Source organism: Tursiops truncatus, chromosome 9, assembly GCF_011762595.2.
Source record: "Tursiops truncatus isolate mTurTru1 chromosome 9, mTurTru1.mat.Y, whole genome shotgun sequence".
Taxonomy (NCBI): domain Eukaryota; kingdom Metazoa; phylum Chordata; class Mammalia; order Artiodactyla; family Delphinidae; genus Tursiops; species Tursiops truncatus.
The window spans coordinates 9,003,567-9,026,950 of NC_047042.1; the positions used below are offsets into that span (position 1 = coordinate 9,003,567).

Below are 23,384 nucleotides of genomic sequence, written 5' to 3' on the forward strand. Positions count from 1 at the left end.
CTGCCTGGGGGTGCTGTGAGCCGCTGGTAGCCACAGCTGCTAGCAAACTCGAGTGCCCACAGAATGTGTGCCAGGCACTGATGGGAGCTTCCCATACACACAACCCTTTCATTCCACACTCTTGGTCCCCGCACATCGTTATGGGGACTGAACTCATTGAATCCAAATGGCTATCAACAGCCCTTTATAGGGTGCTATTCCTGCATCCACACTAGAGTGGGGGAAACTGAAGCTAAGGGCCAGTAAGTAAGTGTCTCATAATCTTGGTGTTAAGGTGCTGCAAAGGGAGGCCCCCAGAATTCACACCCAGACCCAAGGGGCTGGTCAAGGGCTAGGCATGAAACCGAGCAGTAGGCCTTGGGTTAATTAGTAGAACTTCAACCAAAAGTGAAAAAGGATGGGGGGAGAGGCTTTTTAAACTGAAGTAAGTAAACTTAACTTAGTTCAACTATTATTTTTGGTTTTACACTGGCCAGGTGAATTGCCATGACACACGATGTCCTGATTCCCTATCTTTCCATTTGTATGTTGTTTGTTGTTAAAAAGAGGAAACCTCATTTGGGTAAGTCGAGGGAACTGTTGGACTTCACCCTTCTGTTCTTGTGCTACAAGAGTTGAATTGTGTTCTTTGTGTGTATCTTTGCATTTGTCTTGGGCGTAAGTGTGACTTCTATGGGAAACAAAATCTGTTTTCGGAATGCAGCACCTCAGGGTGCGTCCTGCAGAAGTGGACCACTTCCAGTTGCAAAGCAATGAAATGTAAAAAGATGATTTTCCTTTGTAATACAACCTGGCCATAATACTCCCTAGATTCAGGGGGAAAATTTTGCCCTTTAATGGGTCCCTAAACTACACTACTATTATGCATTAGAGCTGTTTCACAATAGAGAGGAAAAATGGGATAAGATTTATAAACTAATAAGTTTTGTATTGAAATAAATACCTGATTCATGAATAAGTTTTAAAATGAAGGTATGGGACTTCCCAGTGGGGCAGCGGTTAAGAATCTGCCTGCCAATTCAGGGGACACGCGTTCGATCCCTGGTCCAGGAAGATCCCAGATGCCACGGAGCAAAGAAGCCCGTGCACCACAACTACTGAGCCTGCACTCTAAAGACCACGAGCCACAACTACTGAGCCCACCTGCCACAACTACTGAAGCCCACACACCTAGAGCCCATGCTCCACAACAAGAGAAGCCACCGCAATGAGAAGCCCATGCACCGCAATGAAGAGGAGCCCCCACTCGCCGCAACTAGGGAAGCCCACGCGCAGCAACGAAGACCCAACGCAGCCATAAATTAATTAATTAATTAATTAATTAATTAATTTAATGAAGCTATGAGATCTCTGCCTATCTGGATATATGTATGTCTATGTATACATTATAATTATATGTCTTTATCTCTGGATAGTATTACCAAAACTAATTTGTAAATGAGCGCTACTTAATTGGCTTAAAGAAAAGTAAGTGCTTACAAATCAAACATTTCTAAATACAACAAAAAACTAACCAAAATGAATTTCAGGTTCATGTGATCTGGGGAATATTCAGTATTAAATTAATATCCAGCATTAAAGTTAGTTTAAGTATAGTTAATACAGACATGTCTTTAGAGTCATCAATGTTAAGTATGATAATTTTATTGTACCTAGGTTTACTGAAAGTCAGTAAATTCATATTATATCTACTGAAAAACTTGTCAACAAGAAAATGAATTTTGTGTGATGATACTGTCATAAGTAAAAAAAATAAAGATAAGTGGTATAGAAGCTTTTAGGTGAACTCTTTAGAAGTAATTATGTTTTAGTCTTTCCAGATTCTTAGTAACTTGAAACTTTCGAGTTTTTCTGAATTAAGTTAAATGATAAACATTTCTTGAAGGTCTAGGTCATTTTTAAGATAAAGTACTGGAACACTGATTGCTAGACAAGTCTATCTTCTTTTGTCTTACGAGAGAAAAAAAAAACTAAAGGTGTTTGGGTTTATTAGACACACATCTTGAACCACTTTAAAGAGAAATTATGCTATAAAAACGTATTTTTTAAAAAATGTTTTTAGAGGTTAGAGAACATGTTTATAAGTTTGCCAATCAGAAAACGTTGGTATAGCAAACAGTTCAGTTAGTTGGCTTTTGGTTTTTGCTGGCGATTACGGTTTTTAAGGGTTAAAAATTCTAATAAATATGCGATTAAACTATTAAAAATAATAAGGAAATCACTTCAGAATGTAAAGAAAATACATTGTCAGCAAGAGAAGGATGGAGATATTTTTGTTAAAGAAAAAGGGAAAATAATTTTGTCCTAGAGCTCATTGTTTCTAGATGGGAAAAAATAAGGGACAAACTTATATAGATACAGAAAGTTGTAGAAGGTTTATGGAAAAGGAACCTTAAGAAAAGAGTTTTGTGCATGGTCAGGATTGATTGAGATTAGATTGAATTTAAAAGCAAACTAATACAGGACTAGAGTTTGTTTTTCTCTCTCTGTAAAGAGAACAAAGTTTTCCTGGAATATTGAGCAGCTTTGATAACAGACTGTAAGTTTCTTTCTCTAGCTAACTTTGAGTTTCCCAAAGGGCCCCTGAGCAATCTCAGAAAGACATATTAAACTAATTAAGATTATTTGGTCTATTAAACTACATGGAAAACATTATATGAAAAAATTTCTCTAATAAAGTTGTCACAGAGTATAACTACTCGTGACATGTATCACTGCTTGCTTTAAGTCTACTGCTTGGAGCACGTGCAATGTTTGTGTGACAATTTGATATAATTGATAAGATGTATAACCTATAAAATGTTTCCCTGTCAACATACCTTTGTAGCTGTTTGTTATGTCTGATTAGTTTTCCCCCAACATGGATAACTAGGCAAACATATAAACAAAAAGGAGGAGTAGCACCAAGGGACATGATAGACCCAGGGCAGGCAGCAAACACAATCAAGAGACAGATACTTTGATCATCAGTGCCTTCTACTGAAAGATTTGCAACCAAAAGGGGGAAATGACAGAAGAAAATTTCACATATTGAGGTATAGGGAAGTCTTTCTGGTTTACATGATTTAACTCAAATTTCATGCTAATTTAAAACAGCCTGTTTGTGGTCTATTAAACATACATTGTATGTCTGCTTTAACCATTAAGGGAAAAACTACATTTGGAGAATAGTACAAACATGCATTTTGATTATTATCCTCATTGTAATATATCTACTAATTTTCAAATGTTTGTCTAGGCGCTATGACAAAGCAATCAAAGAGGGAAGTACTGTTTTCATAATACAAAATATTGATGCTAAGCTTGGAAATAGGGACTATTTCCAACTCTGTGTCCAATTCCCCAAATTGTGGCAGGACTAGGCCTCGTTTCACCAGGAAGTAACCAGAGTGATCATCACCCCATTCCCTCAAAGATTTGGGAAAAGTTAAAACAAAAACGGAACCAAAGCCAAGTTCCTCTGCTAAGTTTATGATTAACCTTTCTATCCAAAACTTTCTTCCCTTTCATATTCTGCACCTCTTCCTCCTCAGGATTGGAAAATATCAAAGAAAAGGGGGGACTGAAACCAAGCAGGACTCTGAAGGACCCTCTCAGGTACAGAAGCCCTTCTGGGTCCCCTGTTTCTTGTTTGTAGCAAAAAGCTTTAGTCTCCTAGGGGCCTCCCCTGAGTCACAAAAGCCTGGCTCAAGAAGTAATGATTGAAAGGACGTAGACATGTAGTGACAAAAATAGCAGTTGGGCCTAGAGAATGGTAACAAGTTAAAGAGTAAATCAGCCATAGAGCAGTCACAGAATCTTTATTCCCTCCCTGCTCTTCAGGGAGGACAGATGACAGTGTCTGATGCATACTCCTGGGCTGTTTTGTACATACTTGATAAAAACCGCCGCCAGAGGGGAAAGGCTACCTGCGTGACGATCAGACTGTCGCCATGACACAAGCAACTCCATCTGTTCTGCACGCAGTCTCCTGCACGTCCTGGAAGCTTTCCTTTAAAAGCTCCTGTCCGCTGATTGGCAACGTGGAGTTGGTTTGGGGGATGCTAGTCTGCCATCTTCCTAGGTTCCTGGATTCCTGAATAAAGCATCTCTTTCCCCCCACCAACTCCTGTCTCTCGAATATTGACTTCCGAGCAGTGAGCAGCCCAAGCTGAGGTCAGTGTTGGCTCCGGGTGGGAACAGACACAGAGGCAGAGGCCCAGCTGAGTGGACTTCTCTTGACCTCACTACCCCAGGGCCCTGCACGGCAGCAACTGCTTCTGAATTAGGGTTTGTAATTTTCAAAGAAGCACCTTCCCTGATGGGCCCTTCAGAGCCCCTGATGGGCCCCTATGGTCAAGAGGAACCACCCCCCCCCCGTGGCCCTGCGCCCTGGGAAGCCAGGCCCCCCACTTGGCACAGCTCAGAGGCAGCTCAGGGACAGCAGGGTGTCAGGATCCACAGCATAGACAGCCGGCAGCCCTGAAACCCTCCTTCGAGATGCAGCAGCCTCCAGGGCTGATATGGCCCCCATCCCACCTATGACAAAGCAGCACGGGACCAAGAGCCGGTTCGCCTCTCCCTGCATCTCCCTGACGCAGTCAGGAGCCAGTTCCTGAGGCCCTCACTCTGACCAGACCAGCACCGGGCTGTGTCTGCTGAGAGGCTGGCCTGGTCCCCACCCCAGGCTCCATGGGAGGGGGACACTGGGACCAACAAGACAAGACAAGGTGGCCTCCAGAACCATGCCCACGTGAGCCCAAGATTATTAACACAGGAGATTTCTGCACAGGGTCTGCCTTTGGGCCTTCTCAACTCCATGCTACAGGCTGGTGAGGAGAACCTCGGATTCCCTCATAGTGAAGCAAAGGATTCCTCTTCCATTTCAAGGACCAAAACCTCCATCCAAGAGCTTTGTATTTGAAGGTTGCTGAAATGCCACATCAGTGCACTCCTGATTTCTGGAAGCCACCAATCACCCTTTCCTTCAACACAAAACCCAGCTAATCCTAGGGCTCTAACCCCAGAATGTGAAATGAAGTCACACTTTCTCCACCCCAGGCATCTCCAGTGGAAGGGTAACCTAGAGTTCAAGATGTCGATGGGCCTATGCCGCCTTTTCCAAATTTCACGTCATCAAAGCTGACAATGGGGCTTCCCTGGTGGCGCAGTGGTTGAGAGTCTGCCTGCCAATGCAGGGGACACGGGTTCGTGCCCCGGTCCGGGAAGATCCCACATGCTGCGGAGCGGCTGTGCCCGTGAGCCGTGGCCGCTGAGCCTGCGCGTCCGGAGCCTGTGCTCCGCAACGGGAGAGGCCACAACAGTGAGAGGCCCGCATACCGCAAAAAAAAAAAAAAAGCGGACAATGATATTTCAAATAAGCCCAATTTTGCATCTTACAGCCAGGGAGACTGAGACCAGTGAGAGCAAGGGAGCATCCCAAAGGACCCAGGGGACAGTGGCCCCCACGGACAGGGCCTGAGACCCTTGAACCCCAGGCCAGGGCTCCCTCCTCCCAGAGCTGGCCAGGCTCAGACCCTGCTCTGCAACTCCCAGTCTCAGCAAGTCTCTCCCACCGAAGCCCTCCCCAAACACGCATACCCTATTATTTGTTCTTGGATGATTTCTTGAGAACGATTTTTCAAAACAACCTTTTCATTCAATCCATTCCCAATTTGTGAGCAATGTGTTCTCCCAGGAGTTGTGTTTTCTTGCTGGAGAAGGGATCTGAGAGGGGAAGCCTCGGAAAGCCGCCCCCTGCCCCCTCCAGCCAGTCTCTCCAGACACGCGCACACACACTCACACTGAAACATTGTCCTCGGAAGGACCGGCACAGCAGGGAAGGTCTAGCACTCCCAGTTCTGGATTCCTCTCATCCACACCCCTGCGCCTGGTGTGAACGCAGGAGCCCCGGGACGAGGAGCGCACTATCTCACAGGGAGGAGGGAGACGGACATGCTCGCCGCCGCTGCTCGCTCGGGGTGTCGCGCTGGCATGGCGTCCCCAGCTCCAGGGCAGCGAGGCCGGGGACATCGCAGCTGGGAGGGGCAGGCCCAGGCCGAGTCTGCGGCTGGCGATGCAGAGCCCGCAGGAGACCCTGCGCCTTCCTTCCTAGTCCGGTCCGTCGCCATCGGCTTGGAGAGAGCCTGGGGACCGCACCCGGTCACCCCTCGCCCCTCCGGAGCGGGGCGCGCCAGGCTCGCCCAGGTCGGTGCAGGGGAGGAGGTGCAGCCAGGTGCGGATGCAGGAAGGCAAAGGCCGCGCGGATCCCACAGCCCCAGAGGCGGTTGGGCCCCCGGTGCCGGACCGAGCGTCCCCTTACCGCAGAGCAGCAGCAGCAGCAGCAGTAGCGGAAAAACGTGCGGGCGCCGCCGCGCTCTTGTCTCCATGGCTGACCAGCTGTGGCGCGCGGTCCAGCTGTGTGGCGCACCATCCAGCTGAGGCGCGCGGTGCACCTGAGTCCCGGCTGGGGGCGCTAGGGGCGCCCGGGGGCGGAGCCCAGGCGGGGAAGGGGCCGCAAAAAGCCCGCCCCCAGGAGGTGCCTTCCCCCAGGATGTGCTCTGCGCCCCTTAGGATGCGCCTCCCTCCCACCCAGGTGCCCTCCCTCAGGTCGTGCTCCCCCAGGACGTGCTACCCCTCAGGACGCTTCCTCCCCCAGGATGCTCCCATCCCTAGGACGAGTACCCTAAGGACGCGCCCTATAGCCCAAAATATGTCTTCCCTCACTGGACGGTCCTTCCCCCAGGACGGATCCCCTCCCCAGCGCAAGCCCCCTTCCTGCAGCCCTGGGGGCGCGGCCCACCGCAAGTGAGCGCCTGGAAGGCTCCGCGCCCGACTGGGCTGCAGGGCAAGATGAGGGGCGGGTGAGGGAAGCCTGCCAAGGAGCGGGCAGGATCCTGCGGATGCACCCACCCTCCCCCCAGCCCGAAGAAGAGCTGGGCAAGGTGTCTGGAGAAGGACTGCTGTGCGTCTCTGTGCCATGAGACCGGCGAGGGCAGCGCCCCTGGGGAGAGAGCTGGCTGAGAGTGGGGATATCTCTGTGTGAGGGTGCGGAGAGGAGCCCTCAGGGTGGAGCGCAGCTGACCCCCGAACTCTTACTGGCCTCGGGCCCCCAGGATACTTTCCTGGGGCCTCGCCTGTGCCAGGAGCCTTTGCACCCCTCTGGACTAGAGCGGGTGGGGCCATACACGCGTGCACCCGGCTGCACTCCTGCACACACCCCACTGCCCATGGCTAGAACCGCGTCCTCAGGCCCTGGTCCTGCCCTGTGCCCTCTGGAGGCCTCAGGGGACAAGACGAGGGCCAGGAGAGTGACTGGGTACCCCTAAGGACCTGACCTAGAGGAGTGTCATGGGCTCCGAGGGGAGGGAGGGAGGGACTTGGGATTCTCCAACCATGGATCACTTCACCTGGCTTGGTCACCTCTGTCACCCTCAGCCCCTAGCATAGACTCTGGCCCCATGGACAGCTGGTCACATTGTCACTGGTGGTGACCCCTCTGCCCTACGGTGCCCCCAGTCCACACACCCCCCAGCACGTGCTGGTCTGAGGGCTCAGGGAGCTGGGTCAGGAAGATGGGGGCCCCCTCAGGGATTGGTTGCTCTCGGCCTGGGCCCTTCCCAAGTCAGAGGGATGGAGCAAGTGGGCTCCCCACCTGGACAAGGGCTCCGCCTCTCTGAGTGGTGGAAGATGGGTAATACCCCCACCCCGAAGTCCAGGTCCTGCGAGGGAGGGTTGGGGAGAGGGATTCTAGTACAGGCATCGCAAAACAACTACCTTGCAAGAGCTGAACTGACCTTTCTTGCGTGAGGAAGTCCACTTAATAAGGGATTGAAGCTTTCTGTGCTTTTTCTGATTACAAACAGAATTATTTCAAGGGAGAATTCAAGCTAGTTAAAATTGACCAGCCGTCCTGCCTGCCTCTGCCCTAGGTGGTGGCAAGCACAGATGCAGGGGCGACTCAGCACCTGTGACCCAGGCCTTCCACGCGTTCAGCGGGGGCTGAAGTCTCGGCCAGTGTTTCCTGCCAGCTGCCCTCTCTCAGATGCCCTGCACCAAGGGAGACAAGCCAAGAGCACGGCCCAGGTGTCCACCAGTGTCCCAAGGAGGCCACAGACTCACAGAGGCCTGCACCACTCTACGAGAGAGGCTAGGCCAGACCTCGCAGGCGATTGCACACAGCTAGCAGGCTGGAATGGGGGAGATGGGCTGGACGCGGGGGGCAGATCAGACAGCACCCTGGAGCCTGCCCCAGCCTGGGGCTGTGGCTCCACACTGACCGGTACTAGGGAATGAGCACCCTGGGAGGCAGAGCGCTGGATGAAGCTGCTCCCCTGTCTGCGATGCCCTCCCCTCCCCCATCCCGTAGACTCGGGTCCCTGCACCCTACTTCCATGGAGCTCCTCCGTGCCCCAGGGCAAACTCCCGAGGCCTACAGGCTGCCCACGCATCCCCGTTAGAGGGAGTGCCTGAGAGGCAGGGCCCTGGCTTCCGTTCCCCGTGCACAGGGCACGTGGTCTGCTGGCGCAGGTGGTTTCAGGCAGGTAGTGAGAAGGGGGTTGGGAGAGTCCCAGAGGGGCCATCGTTCTGGGGCCCCACGCTGCTGCTCCCACATTCATCCTGTCCTGGCACCCGCTGGGCACACTGGACCCCCCTGTGCAGAGCTGTCTCCCCTGCTGAGAGCCGGCTGCTCCTCTTCTCTCCAGAGAGGTCATCAGAGACTCTTCAAAGGTCATCAGAGACGCTTCAAAGGTCATCAGAGACTCTTGGCTGCCCCTCCCCCCACCAGATCCAGGCTGGCATTAGTGGTTGCTATGGTCTGTGGATCACAGAAGAAGGGACGTTCTGGGAACTCCAGGGCCAGAACTTAAGAGATGGGCAGCTCTGGCTTGTTGCTGTGCACAGCTGCTTTTTCACGGACAAGGAGAAGCCATGTGGGCGGCCCTGGGATGAGGTCACCTCGACATTCCTCCAGCTGCACTGAGGTCCTGGCTGAGTCGGGGCCAGCCTCCCCCAGGATGGTGAGGAAGGACACGTGTTTGCTGTATACGCCACTAGGTCTGGGTGCAGGGGTGTGAGGGTGTGATGTTCCCAGGAAGACAGGAGGGGCTGTCCCTGTGGAAAGATGAGCTTGAGAGGGGAAGGTGGGACGGTGGAGGCTGGGTAAGGGGACACCCTGGACAGGTGGGTTAGGGTCAGTGCTCATGACAGTGGGTGCTGCCCTAGGATGATGCTGTTTCATCCACAAGCAATCTGCCCTTAAGAGGGGGAGAGGCTGTAGCCTGGATCCCTCCAGGGATGGAAGCCCCTACTCACAAAACAGCCAGCTCCTCTGGGCCAAGCTGATGACGTCTGGGAGGCCAGCTGCAGCCCTCGGGCCTCAGGGCAGAGAGAACAGGCCAGGCCCAGGGGATTCCCTGAGCTCACAGGCTAGAACCATCTCCTCCCCACATGGATGGATCCAGAAACCCACCTGAGGGTCTCCCAGCCAGCCTTCCTCCTGTTCCCCTGAAGCCCCAACTGCCCTCGGTTCAGCTCACACACCCTTGAGAACAGGTCCAATCAGCTTTTATAGGAACCCGCCCCAAGCTCGAAAACCCTCAGGGAGCTTCGAGTTTTCCATCTGAAGCTGAAGGGGATAACTGCCCTGCCTCATTCTCAGGTCAGAGGTGAGGATTGAGGTCAAAGAAGCTTCTCTGTGCTGAGATTCATAGGCACTGGGGGATGGAGGTGGAGATGGTGGAGGTGGAGGTGCTGGAGGTGAGGATGGTGGAGGTGGACATGGTGGAGATGGTGGAGATGGTGGAGGTAGACATGGTGGAGCTGGAGATGGTGCAGATTGTGGTGGAGGTAGAGATAGAGATGGTGGAGGTGGAGATGGTGGTGGAGGTGGCGATGGAGATGGTGGAGCTGGAGATGGTGCAGATGGTGGTGGAGGCAGAGATAGAGATGGTGGAGGTGGAGATGGTGGAGGTGGAGATGGTGGTGGAGGTGGACATGGTGGAGATGGTGGAGATGGTGGAGGTAGACATGGTGGAGCTGGAGATGGTGCAGATTGTGGTGGAGGTAGAGATAGAGATGGTGGAGGTGGAGATGGTGGAGGTGGAGATGATGGTGGAGGTGGCGATGGAGATGGTGGAGCTGGAGATGGTGCAGATGGTGGTGGAGGTGGAGATGGTGGAGGTGTAGATGGTGGTGGATGTGGACATGGTGGAGATGGTGGAGGTAGACATGGTGGAGCTGGAGATGGTGCAGATGGTGGTGGAGGCAGAGATAGAGATGGTGGAGGTGGAGATGGTGGTGGAGGTGGACATGGTGGAGATGGTGGAGGTAGACATGGTGGAGCTGGAGATGGTGCAGATGGTGGTGGAGGTAGAGATAGAGATGGTGGAGGTGGAGATGGTGATGGTGGAGCTGGAGATGGTGCAGATGGTGGTGGAGGTAGAGATAGAGATGGTGGGGGTGGAGACGGTACAGTGGAGATGGAGGTGGAGATAGGGAGGACCCAGATGGCCACGACAGGCCCAGAGTGGCCATCATGCCTGTCAGGCTCGTCTGGCTCCTCCTTGCGGCACAGCCACTCTGAGCAGGTGGCTTCCGCATTGGGAAGGCAAGGCCATCAGACCCCACCTTCTCTAGCAGGCCTGCAGGCAGCTCCCTGAGGGTCCTCTCCTCACCCCTGCCTGGCCACGGGCCACCAGATGGGAAAATAGCAGCTGTGTTGATTGAGGAGGGGCCCCTGCAGGGTCCAGGGACCCATGCCAGGTCCTCTGGGAAACACAGGCACTGGACGAGCACGAGGCCCTCCCCTGTGGTTCATGGTAGGCTCAGGCCCCGTGGAGTAAGCTGAGCCCTGAAGGGTGAGCCCAAGTGGTCTTTCTCCCCTGCGAGTGGCCTGGCAGCCAGTGCCACCCAGAGACCAGCTCAGACAGTGTCATGGGGTGGGGAGATCCCCTGCCCCCAGGGGAGGGGACAGGGCTCACTGCTGGATCCCACAGGGGCTGCTCCCCGTCTGTACTGCCGGGCCCCAGGGTCTGAGACCCCAGAGAGGAAGCAGCCGCCCCTGCACCTGTGTCTTCTCACGTGTGACACGGGGACGCTCGGTTCCCACGCCCACGTATGATGCGCCCAGGCAGCGCCTGGCCCCTGACTCACTCCTCCTGAGGGTGCGGCCCCCTGCCGCCGGGGTCTGCTGACCAGGCATCCCTACAGCTGCGGTCCTGCGTTCCTTCGTAGGCCACCCAGTCTCCGTTCACGGTCCTCTATAGCAAACTCTCCCGTGCCAATTACTGTGTGGCTTCTCTCTCCTGATCCAGCCCTCACTGACACAGTAGTCTCATGATATTTATTCAATAATTTTTCTTGTAATGGTTTTAGGAGCAAATTCTCTCGACAGTAAAGGAGCTTCTTCTCTAAGTGGAGGGTTTGTGAGCAAATGGGACCAGAGAAACACGGGGCGTATCGGCTCCACGCATCTCGCCCAGGAGCCAGCATGAGAGGAGCCGAGACTCCTTCTGGGAGACTCCCCTCAAAACCCAGACGGTGGGAGACTTGGCTGGACAGGGCGGCGGAGCGGGGCAGGTGCACGGGTACTTGGCGCCCCCTGCCGGTGAAACATTGTCTCTCCATCCTCAGTGAAGCGCCAGACGTGACCCCCGCAAGTGATGAGGCAGAGGGTCTGTATACAAAGTAGGGGCAGCAGGGAGATCCCCCTCGGCCGGCCGGGAGAGGGACCTGACCCTCAGCTGTTTCCCAGGGCCCAGAACTCAACTCTCTGTGTTGCTGTTGTTGTTTTTGTCATTGTCGTTGTGAAACACACATCACATAAAATTTACCATCCTAACCACTTTCAAGTGTACAGTTCAGGAGCATTAAGCGAACTCACATGTCGTGCTACCAACACCACCATCCATATCCTGAACTTTTCATCGTCCCAAACTCTGCCCCCATTAAACAGTAATTCCCCTTGTCCTCTCCCGCAGCCCCTGGCAACCACCATTCTACTTCCTGCCTCTATGAATCTGCCTGCCAATGCAGGGGACGTGAGTTCGATCCCTGCTCCAGGAAGATCCCACATTCCGTGGAGCAACTAAGCCCATGCGCCACAACTACTGAAGCCTGCGCACCCTAGAACCCGCATGCCCCAACTACTGAGCCTGCGTGCTACAACTACTGAAGCCCACGCACCTAGAGCCCGTGCTCCACAGCAATGAGAAGCCCGTGCAACACAAAGAAGAGAAGCCCCCGCTCGCCTCAACTAGAGAAAGCCCTCACCCAGCAATGAAGACCCAACGCAGCCAAAAATAAATTTTTAAAAACAAGAAACGTGGGTGACCTCAGAAGCTGAGAGCCAGTGAGGAGGGGGGACCTCAGTCCTACAACCGCAAGGAAGTGAATTCTGCCAGTGACACAAACAAGCAAGGAAATGGATCCTCCCCTGGAGTCTCCAGGAAGAAGGGGGCCCTGAGACACCCTGACTGTAGCCCAAGGGACCCAAACTGGACTTCTGACCTACAGAACTATAAGAGGATAAGCGTGTGGATTTAAGTTGCTGCGTTTGTGGTCAGTGTCATGGCAGCTCCGGAAAGCTCACCCACCCTAAAACAAATACGGTAAGTCCCCTACGTATGAGCGAGTTCCGTTCCCAGAGCGCATTCGTAAGTCCAATTTGTTCACACGTGTAACAGAGTTAGCCTAGGTACCCAGCTAACACAATCGGCTATGTAGTACTGTGCTGTAATAGGTTTATAATACTTGTCACACAAATAATACATAAAAACAAACAAACACAAAAAATAAACATTTTTAATCTTACAGTGCAGTACCTTGAAAAGTACAGCAGTGCGGTACAACAGCTGGCATCCAGGGGCTGGCATCAAGTGAACAGGCGAGAAGAGTTACTGACTGGAGGAGGGAGAGGAGGTGGGAGATGGTAGAGCTGAAGGATCGCCAGCAATAGGACACGGAGGGCCAGCTGCAATGTCGCTCATGCCTGAGGTGGATGGAACACACGTTCACATCTTTGAAAGTTCACAGCTTGAAGGTTCGTATGTAGGGGACTTACTGTACAGCTCACGTCTTGCCTTGGGCTCCCTGAAACAGACCTCGACACCAGGAACCGCATGAAACCAACGTGAGTGGTTTCTGGGGAGGCCCGGGGAAGTGGGGTTCACTTGAGGTGGGAGAGGTGAGAGAGGGCGCAGGGGAGGAAGAGGAGGTCCAACCCCAGAGGAGTGTGGGCCAGGCCAAAAGCAGTGAAGCCCCCAGGGGGCGCTCAGGGAATGTCCGTTTTATTTTGCGGGCAGTAGGCCTGCTCTGCAGAGCTGATTAGGTGGTGCTTTCAGCAGGCCCCTCTAGCCACAGGGAGGGCACAGCCGGCAGATGCTGACAGGACTCCAGAAAGGATGGACAGAGTGAGAGCGAGTGACGAGTCAAGGACGGCTGCCCAGGGAGTGCCCCGGCAGTCCAGTGGTTAGGGCTCCACGCTTCCACTGCAGGGGGCACGGGTTCGATCCCTGGTCAGGGAACTAAGACGCCACATGCCGTGCGGTGAGGCCAAAAAAAATCAACCAAACAAACAAAAACCAAAAACAACCACAACAACGAAACACAATTTAAAAAAACAAAGATGGCTGCCCAGGATGGCAGCTCAAACCCCCAGGGGGTGCTGGTGGCGGTCCCTGAGTGGGGAGGAGAAAGATGTGGGCTGGCGGGAAGGGGTCTGCTTGAGCCCTGCAGGGGAATGTCCCCAGGCAGGTCCATGCCTGGGCCTGGAGCCCGGGGGGCAGGTTGGGTGGAGAAACAGGCCTATAGGTCTTTGGCATCCAGATGGTATCTGAAGCCAAAGGAAAGCACGAGATTCCCAGGTAAAGTGTAGAGTGAAGAGAAAACGAGCCCAGACAGAGGTTTGGGCGCTCTGACGCTGAGGTGCTCCTGGAGCACCATTTCTGAACCACCCAGACCCCGGTCCTGTCACTCGAGTTTCTAGAAAACACAGGCTTTGGAGCCGGCCCTCTCGGCTGGAAACCTCAGGCTGAGGGTCCGTGAAGTGAGCACATCGCTGAAACTCTGAGCTTCAGGATTTTACCTTGAAGATGGAGCGCGGGGTCCATGCAGAGCTGCAGTGGTACCCACGTGAGCCGGGCCGTGTGCTCTGACCCTCCCTCCACGCCATGCCGCACCACACACACTGCCGAGCGATAGCAGAATTCAAGGAACTGAACAAATTGAACGAAAGGACAGGGCCTTAAACAGGCAGCATTTAAAATCAAGGAGGACAGAGTGGGCTTGGAGCACTCTGTCAGCTTTGAGGGAAATTAATTATATTAATTCCTGACCTGATACACTTGCACATATACAATTTCCAATGAACCAAAAGAACTTAACGTTAAAAAATCCATCAGAGTATTACTAAAACTACAGAAGGATGTGTTTCTAACTCTGGGCTAGATTAGTCCGGGTTATAGCAAGAAGGCATAAAGGAGCGCACAATTCTGACCACATACAATTTTACATCTTTCACAGGACAAAAGAATACCATAGAGTGGTAATAAAAACAACCTAACGAAAGGAAGTATTTGCAACACACGGAATTCATATCCAACAGGTAAGAGGAATGTCTACAAATCAGTAACAGCCTGACAGGAAAGTGCGCGGGCCACAGAGTATGAACAAGCAGGGCACAGGAGACGATGAAACGGGGGTAACGTAAAATGCGGTCACCTCGCTAGTAATGAGGGAGACAAAATTCAAACAGGTGTAAATTCTGATGCCATCAGCGTGCCTGACATCCACAGAACAAGTGTGGCTGGCCGAGGGGTGCTGCTGAGCACCGAGCCACAAGGCCCGCTCCAGGGTGCTGGAAGGAGATGGACGCTGGCCACTGCAGGAGTGACCCTGCCAGGACAAGATAGGAGGCCATCTCCTGCCCCACCCCCTCCAGTCCCCCTCTGACGCCTCCTACTGCAGGATCTAACAGGAAGCCAGCTGGCAATGCGGCCTCGGAGATGTGGCTCTCAGATCCCTCGCAAAGGAAATGTGTGACTATTTAGGTTTAATTACCCGCAGTGAAACAAATTACAGTTTCAGGTCCTCAGTTGCACTAGTCACGCTCGTACTCAAGAGCCTCCTGTGGCTGCATACTGGACATACTTCCACCGCTGGAGAAAGTTCTGGGGAGCAGCGCTGCCCAAGTCATAGGGGCAGGCAGGCTGGTGGCAGTCCACGATGGCACTCTTGTCCTCACAGTGTCTCCTGAGGGCAGAGAGCGGGGCCGTCTCCCCAAACCTCCCTTCTCAGGCTTGAGAAATGTACGCATTGCAGAGGTGCCCCCCACTTCCCTGGGGACCAGCAGAGAGACCGCCACACTCACCACCTGCCTCGGCCGTCCCCCTCTACTCCTCCCCTACAATCACCTCCTTCACCACATCCAGACAGGGGTGGGACACACATGACCACTGCCCATCCATCCATTCACTCAGCAGGTATACACTGGAAAAGTCCCACCATAAACAAGCTTTCCTTTTCCAGCTGGACCCTGACAGATATTCTGGCTGAAGTGCACATTAGTGATGGCAGACCTGAGCCTTCAATAACATGACCTGCTTACCTCATCAATGACCTGATTCGCATGAAGTCCCTCTGTAGCACATGCTGGAGCCTGGCTTCTCCAACTTCCCTGGCTTCAAATCTCGGCCCTGCTCTCCTACACACCCCTGTGGCTGAAATGAAAGAACGGTTGTCTGTCTCCTGTGGGAAGCATGCTCCTTGAACAGTGCCAAGTCAAAAGTATGCGCCCAATGCATACCTGCTGAATGAATGGATGGATGGGTGGTGGTCATGCCTGTCCCACCCTCTCTGGCTGGCAGATCACTCAGCCTGCCAAAGCTGGTGAGCAAGAGAGCCATTACATCTGCATTTTGAGAAGCGGTTAGGAGGACGGACCCTGAGGCACAAGGTCACAGGGACCGGGAGGTAGGAGAGAGTGAGGAGTGGAAGTGACGTATTTAGGGATAACATTGGCAGGACTTGGCCAGAAGCCCCCAGGATTCTGGCCAGGCTTGGTGGAGGTGCAGGCTTAGCTGGAGAGGGGCTGGCCGGAGCTCAGAGGAGAAACAGGGCTGCCTGGGGGTGAGCCGTGCAGAGGGCTCGGCCACGTGCCTTCAGGACCTCACCATTTAGAGGCTGGTTGCAGGAGGTTAAGCCTCCCGCCAGGCACAAAGGAGGGGCTGCCAGGCTGGGAGCGCCTGGTGTCACAGTGGGCACAAGAGGAACACACATCACGGGGAGCAGGATGATGAGGGCTAGGGATGCCCACAGAGGTCGGCAGAATCCTGGCAGGAGTGGATTCAGAGGCGGCCGGGTCTGCTCTCCCTGCACTGAGCCTGGAGGGGAGAGCTGTGTGCAGTCTCTCCAGCCACAAGGGACCTCTGCTCCTCTCTCCAGGCGTCTCCGTGCCCTCGCTGTTCACTTAGGACGCTGACTTTTCTTATTCTTGGAAACCACCATTTCCTTCGCACTTAGCCTTGGGGGCGGGCCCTCCTCCATGTCTGCTGCCCTGGATGACTGTGCCTTCTGTCTCCACCTGGCTCTGCCCCCAACTTCACACGCCAAGATCCAGCTCTGGAGTCGTCTCCTCTGAGCAGCTATCCCTGGCTCCTTCTCTGACACCCCCTCCCATTTCTGGGCTCAGGATTCTCTGTGGTGACAGTTCTCTGCCGTGACATCTGGTAGCCCCAAGCCACCCCCTCCGCAGCTTGGGAAACGGGTTTTTTTGCCATCAAGTGCTGGAATAGAACTGTCTTTGCCGAACTTAATGAAACTGCCCGGCAGCATGAGCAGTGGAGAACACTGGTCTGCAGAGGGACGGAGCCCAAATGCCGGTTCTTTCTCTGGTCTAGCTGCATGCTTCCCCCACCTCTGTGTGATCCATGGTTTCTCCTTTTGTTACCGAGTCCAAGCTCGCTCTGCTCACCGCACGACAGGCCAATAAATCAGAGACAGGTGTTGAGGCACGGAATACGACTTTATTCAGAAAGCAGGCAGATCAAGAAGCTGGCAGATTAAAGTCTCAAAATAACCATCTTATCGGGGTTTGGATGCCAGTTTCTTTTATAGCACAGAGATGGGGAGGAGATGAGGAAGTAAAGTAAAAAGGCCATAAGTTTTGCAGATATCACCTGGAATGACCAGCCTTGGGGAGGGGAGGTGTTAATTTCTTCTTTCTTGCAGCCATCCACAGGTGGATAGGGCCGGATGTTTGCCTGAACAAAGGCACTTTGGTTTAACATTCAGGCAGAGGGGCAGGGTTCCCAGAGGCAGGCCATTGTGTAGAGACAGTATCCTTTTAGTGAACAAAAGCGGCGGAAAGCAAATGTTAAAGTAAAAGGAACAGATCCAACATGTCAAATTTGGCTCTTCCGGTTACACTTTGGCTGTGCAAACTGCTTTTTAATTTTTTAGATGAGATTCATGTAAAATAATAGAACGTGGAAGATGCCAAATTGTTTTTAATTAATTTGTTATGATCATGCTACCACTCGGTAATTGTAAAACTGTCTTTTAAAGTTAGAGTGACCTCAGAAACATGGTGGAGTGGAAAACTACCTTTGTCCTTCCCCTTCGATCTATACCCGGTAAGACATCCACAGCTCAGCAAAGGCTCCTCTGCCCAACACAACAGGACGGGGAATGTCCACACATCAGTACATCTAAAGGTGGGTGAACTGAAATAGAGAAGACAGAACCGTGGGAACAGTGGAATGGGTGCCTGCCTGCAGTCCCAGCCCTCTGACCATGGCAACTGAGCCCACAGCTTCAGAGAACCCAGGAGCAGCAGAAGAAGGGGCACATATGACTCAGGCGTCCCAGATGCACCGGCACCCGTGGCCACAGGTAACTGGGCAGCAGTGGCAGTGAGGGCTGGGGGACCATCTTCCCAGCCGCTGAGGCGCCACGACACGCCCCCATCTGCAGTGGTGGAGCCCGGGAACCTTACAACACCAGACACAGGAGAGGTGCCCCGTGGACCCTGGCTCCCCTCCCCTCGTCTTCCCTCCTCCACAGGGAGCCTGTGTCTCCGGGGATCCCAGACATAAGGAAAGAGCCCACCATCCCAGGGATGACAGCAGCCCTGGCAGAAACAAGGCAGCAATGACCCCAGAGGCACAAGAAATGACAATGAAGGCACAGAGCCACACTTTTTACAGAGAAGACGAAGCTGGAAAGTGCACTGAAATAGAACCAGAGGCAGCTCAGCTAAGAGAAACCAAAAACTTGTGTGATGGCGCCACCTACTGGAAAATAAAAGAAAGGACTCTAATTCCCAATCTGTCCAGCCTCAAATGCACCAGCACAGTTCATCAAACAACACGAAGAACCACAGTAACACTACACAAAAAGAAAATAACAATTCTCCAGACACCAAACTTAAAGTCATGAAATATTGTGATCTGATAGAGAATTCAGATAGCTGTCATCAAGAAACTCAGGGCTTCCCTGGTGGCGCAGTGGTTGAGAGTCCACCTGCCAATGCAGGCGTGTACACGGGTTCGAGCCCCGGTCCGGGAAGATCCCACATGCCGCGGAGCGGCTGGTCCTGTGAGCCATGGCCGCTGAGCCTGCGCGTCCAGAGCCTGTGCTCCGCAACGGGAGAGGCCACAACAGTGAGAGGCCCGTGTACCTCAAAAAAAAAGAAAGAAACTCAGAGATACAAGAAAAGTCAGAAAGGCAGTTTAATGAGCTCAGGAATAAAAACGATGAACAGAAGGTACACTTTACCAAAAAGACCGAAACTCTCAAAAGGAACCAAAGAGAAATTCTGGAGCTGAAGACCTCAATAAATGAGATGAAGAGAGTATTAGCACTGGAAATGGAGCAGACCATATGGAAGAGAGAATTAGTGAGCTCCAAGATAGAAGATAGAAATCTAACAATAATACAAGGAAAAGAGGAAAGAGAAATAAGATATTCCTTTAAATGAGGAAATCCTACAAGAGCTATCTTTTAGGAAGGGCAATATTAGCATAATGGGTATCCCAGAAGGAGAAGAGAGGGAGAAGGGAGCTTATTTAAAGAAATAATAGCTGAACACTTCCCAAATTTGGGGAAGGAACTGGATACACAAGTCCATGAAGTTACAAGAACACCTAATTACCTCAACGCAAGAAGACTTTCTTTGAGACACATTATATTAAAATTGCCAAAAGTCAAGGAAAAAGAAAGAATTTAAAGGCAGCCGGGGAAAAAATGATAATCTACAAAGGAACCCGAATTAGGCTATCAGCAGATTTCTCAGCAGAAACCCTACAGTCCAGAGGGAGTGGAGTGACATTCTCAAAATACTGAAAGATAAAAACTGTCACTCAAGAATACTCTATACAGGGACTTCCCTGGTGGCGCAGTGGTTGGGAATCCTCCTGCCAGTGCAGGGCACAGGGGTTTGATCCCTGGTCTGGGAAGATCCCACATGCTGCAGAGCGACTGAGCCCATGTGCCACAGCTGCTGAGCCTGCGCTCTGGAGCCCACGAGCCACAACTACTGAAGCCCGCATGCCTGAAGCCTGTGCTCCGCAGCAAGAGAGGCCACTGCAATGAGAAGCCCACACACTGCAACAAAGTGTAGCCCCCGCTCGCTGCAACTAGAGAAAGCCCGCGTGCAGCAGTGAAGACCCAACACAAAAATAAAATAAATTAATTTTTTTAAAAAAAGGAATACCCTATACAGCAAATTTGTCATTCAAAAATGAAGGAGAAATAAAGACTTTCCCAGACAAACAAAGGTGAGGGAATTCATCACCACTAGACCTGCTTTACAAGAAATGCTGAAAGGAACTCTTCTACCAAAAACAAAACAGCAAAAATACACAAAACTTTGAGCAAGGGGCTTCCCTGGTGGCGGAGTGGTTGAGAGTCCGCCTGCCAATGCAGGGGACACAGGTTCGTGCCCCGGTCTGGGAGGATCCCACGTGCCGCGGAGCGGCTGGGCCCGTGAGCCATGGCCGCTGAGCCTGCGTGTCCGGAGCCTGTGCTCCGCAACGGGAGAGGCCACAACAGTGAGAGGCCCGCGTACCGCAAAAAAAAAAAAAAAAAAAATGGAAAGCAGAAAAACAGCTATAGCTATCTCATTTTCAGGTATAAGTAACAAACTTACAGCAAAAAAAGGGATAATTTGAGACAACAAAAACATAAAAGGGGAAGAAGAAAAGGATGAAACTCATATAGGTAAATGAAAATAAGATACTATCAGCAGAAAAAGGACTGTTTTAGACTCACAGACATAGAAAACAAACTTTTGGTTACCAAAGGGGAAAGGGGGGAGGGAAGGATAAGTTAGGAGTTTGGGATTAACAGATACACACTACTACGTATAAAATAGATAAACAACAAGGATCTACTGTATAGCACAGGGAACTATAATGAATATCTTGTAATAACCTATAATGGAAAAGAATCTGAAAAGGAATATATGTAACTGAATCGCTTTGCTGTACACCTGAAACTAGCAAAACGTAAATCAACTATACTTCAATTTTAAAAGGTGGGGGGGAGATGAGATTAGGAGGCTAGCTTTGATGCTGTATTTCCATAATAATTTACACAAGTTTTTTTTTTATAAATTTATTTATTTACTTATTTATTTTGGCTGTGTTCGTTCTTCATTGCTGCACACAGGCTTTCTCTAGTTGCAGCGAGCGGGGGCCGCTCTTTGTTGCAGTGCATGGGCTTCTCATCGCGGTGGCTTCTCTTGTTGTGGAGCACGGGCTCTAGGCACAAGGACTCAGTAGTTGTGGCACACGGGCTTCAGTAGTTGTGGCTCACGGGCTCCAGAGAGCAGGCTCAGTAGTTACGGCGCACGGGCTTAGTTGCTCCGCAGCATGTGGGATCTTCCCGGCCCAGGGCTCAAACCCTTGTTCCCTGCATTGGCAGGCACACAAGATTTTTTAAAAAGAAAAAGGACTATTTTATCTATGAGACATTTTATACAAACCTCAGGGTAACCAAGAAAACATAAACACAGAGCAGAGACATGACACACAAAAAAACAAAAAAAGGAAACTGAGAAAAATACCAAAGAAGACCACCAAACCAAAATGGCAGACAGAAACACAAGGAAAAAGAAACAATGGAGGTATAGAGAAACCAGAAAACCAAAGATAGAATGACAGTACTAAATCCTCATTTATCAATAATCACCCTAAGCAAAACTGGATTGACTTCACCAATCAAAAGACACAGAGTGGCTGGGTGGATTAAAAAATAAGACCCAACTATATGCTGCCTCCAAGAGACTCACCTCAGCTCTGGAGACAAACATAGGCTCAAAGTTAAGGGATGGAAAATGATACTTCAAGCAAATGGCAGCCAAAACAAAGCTGGTATAGCCACACTTATATCAGACAAAATGACTTCAAGCCAGAAAAGGTAACAGGAGACAAAGATGGACATTATGTATTGATAAAGGAGACCATTCATCAAGAAGACAGAACAATGATCGATATATATGCATCTAACATAGGAAAACCAAAATATTTAAAGTAATCATTAACAGTTCTAAACGGAGAAATTGACTGTAACACAATAATAGTAGAGGAGTTTAACACCCCAACATCAGTGGAAAGATCATCCAGACAGAAATTCAACAAGGAAACAACACCCTTAAGTGAAACATTAGACCAGATGGATTTGATAGATTTATAAAGAACATTCTATCCAAACGCAGCACAATACACATTCTTCTCAAGTGCACTTGGAACTTTCTCAAGGATAAACCATATGTTGAGACACAAAAGAAGTCTCAATAAATTTAAGATTGAAATCATATTAAACATATTTTCTGATCACAATGGAATGAAACTAGACGTCAACTACAAGAAGAAAGTGGGAAAAATCACAAATATGTGGAGACAGAACAACATGCTACTGAACAACTCCTGGGTCAACAAAGAAATCAAAGGAGAAATCACAAATTACCAGAAGACAAATAAAAATAAATATACTACATACCAACATGTGATGCTGCAAAAGTGGTACTAAGAGAGAAGTTTATAGCAATACAGGTCAACTCAAGAAACAAGAAAAATCTCAAGTAAACAATCTAACTTTATACCTAAAGGAACTAGAAAAAGAACAAATGAAGCCCAAAGTTAATATAAAGACTGAAATAATAAAGACCGGAGCAAAAATAAATCAAATAGAGACTAAAAAGACAACAGAAAAGATCAAAGAAACTAAGAGCTGGTTCTTTGCAAAGACAAACAAAATTGACAAACTATTAGCTAGACTCACTAAGGAAAAAAGAGAGAAGGCCTTGATAAATAAAATCAGAAACAAAGAGGAGGGAAAAAAGCCAGATACCACAGGAATACAAGGACTATAAGAGAATATTATGAACAACTACACACCAACAAGTTGAACAACCTAGAAGAAATGGACAAATTTTTAAAATCATACAAACTTCCAAGACTGAATCAGGAAGAAATTTTAAAAATCTGAATATACCAATCACTAATACAGAGACTGAAGCAGTAATCAAAAAGCTTCCAGGGCTTCCCTGGTGGCGCAGTGGTTGAGAGTCTGCCTGCCGATGCAGGGGCCACGGGTTTGAGCCCTGGTCCGGGAAGATCCCACATGCCGTGGAGCAACTAAGCCTGTGCACCACAACTACTGAAGCCCATGTGCCTACAGCCCGTGCTCTACAAGAGAAGCCACGGCAATGAGAAGCCCACGCACCGCAACGAAGAGTAGCCCCTGCTCGCCGCAACTAGAGAAAGCCCACACGCAGCAACGAAGACCAGCAACAGCCAAAAGTAAATAAATAAATAAATTTTTTAAAAAAGACAACAGCCATTGTCACCACAAGAAGAGCTTGAGCCCAGGTGTTGTTCCACACCTGATCCATTCATAGCCCTGTTTAACCACCAGAGTCAGAAACCCACTTGGACAAGATTAAGCACTAGGTGGGCTGGCCGGGGGCCACCTGGGACCCCTGCCCCCACTCTCCCATCTCCCTCCCCGTGCTGCAGAGGGACCCAGGCATGGACGTCCATCCTTGGAGCCTACCGCTAAGACAGAAATCTCCAGATCGAAAAGGCCTGCTGGCGGGCCCTACCATCACCACCCTTGTGTGCCAGAGACCAGCAGCGGCTACCAGGAGTGGGGAGAGCCCTGCCCCACAAACACCCTTCCAGAGAGGAACCTCGGGACCCCACACGACGGTCTCCACAGTGTTTCTCTTCTCCGGGTTTTACTTCGTAAAGGGCATCAGCCACCCCTGTGTCTGCAGAGCGCCGAGCTCCCCTGCAGGCTGCTCTGTGCTGCACGTGTTTGGTGCGAATCCTCAAGAGGTATATTCTCTACTCTGTTCTGGGCCACAGTTTGAGATGGTTTTCCTTGCCATGTTCTGTGGG

The 23,384-nt window shown here is 51.0% G+C and overlaps 1 protein-coding gene across 2 annotated transcripts in view; it reads right to left on the reverse strand.

Moving 5' to 3' along the window:
• Positions 1 to 23,384, reverse strand: part of RAMP3 (receptor activity modifying protein 3) — a 68,524-nt gene that overhangs the window by 25,892 nt on the left and 19,248 nt on the right. Inside the window, exons 7-8 of one of the 2 annotated variants that reach the window (XM_073809516.1) lie at positions 15,587 to 15,698; positions 12,804 to 12,970 (exon numbers count right to left, since the gene is read on the reverse strand). The exons of the other annotated variant lie outside the window; for it this stretch is intronic. Of the exons in view, the coding sequence (XP_073665617.1) occupies positions 12,804 to 12,970; positions 15,587 to 15,698 (279 nt within the window). The remainder of the gene's footprint in view (positions 1 to 12,803; positions 12,971 to 15,586; positions 15,699 to 23,384) is intronic. 2 annotated transcript variants of the gene reach the window in all.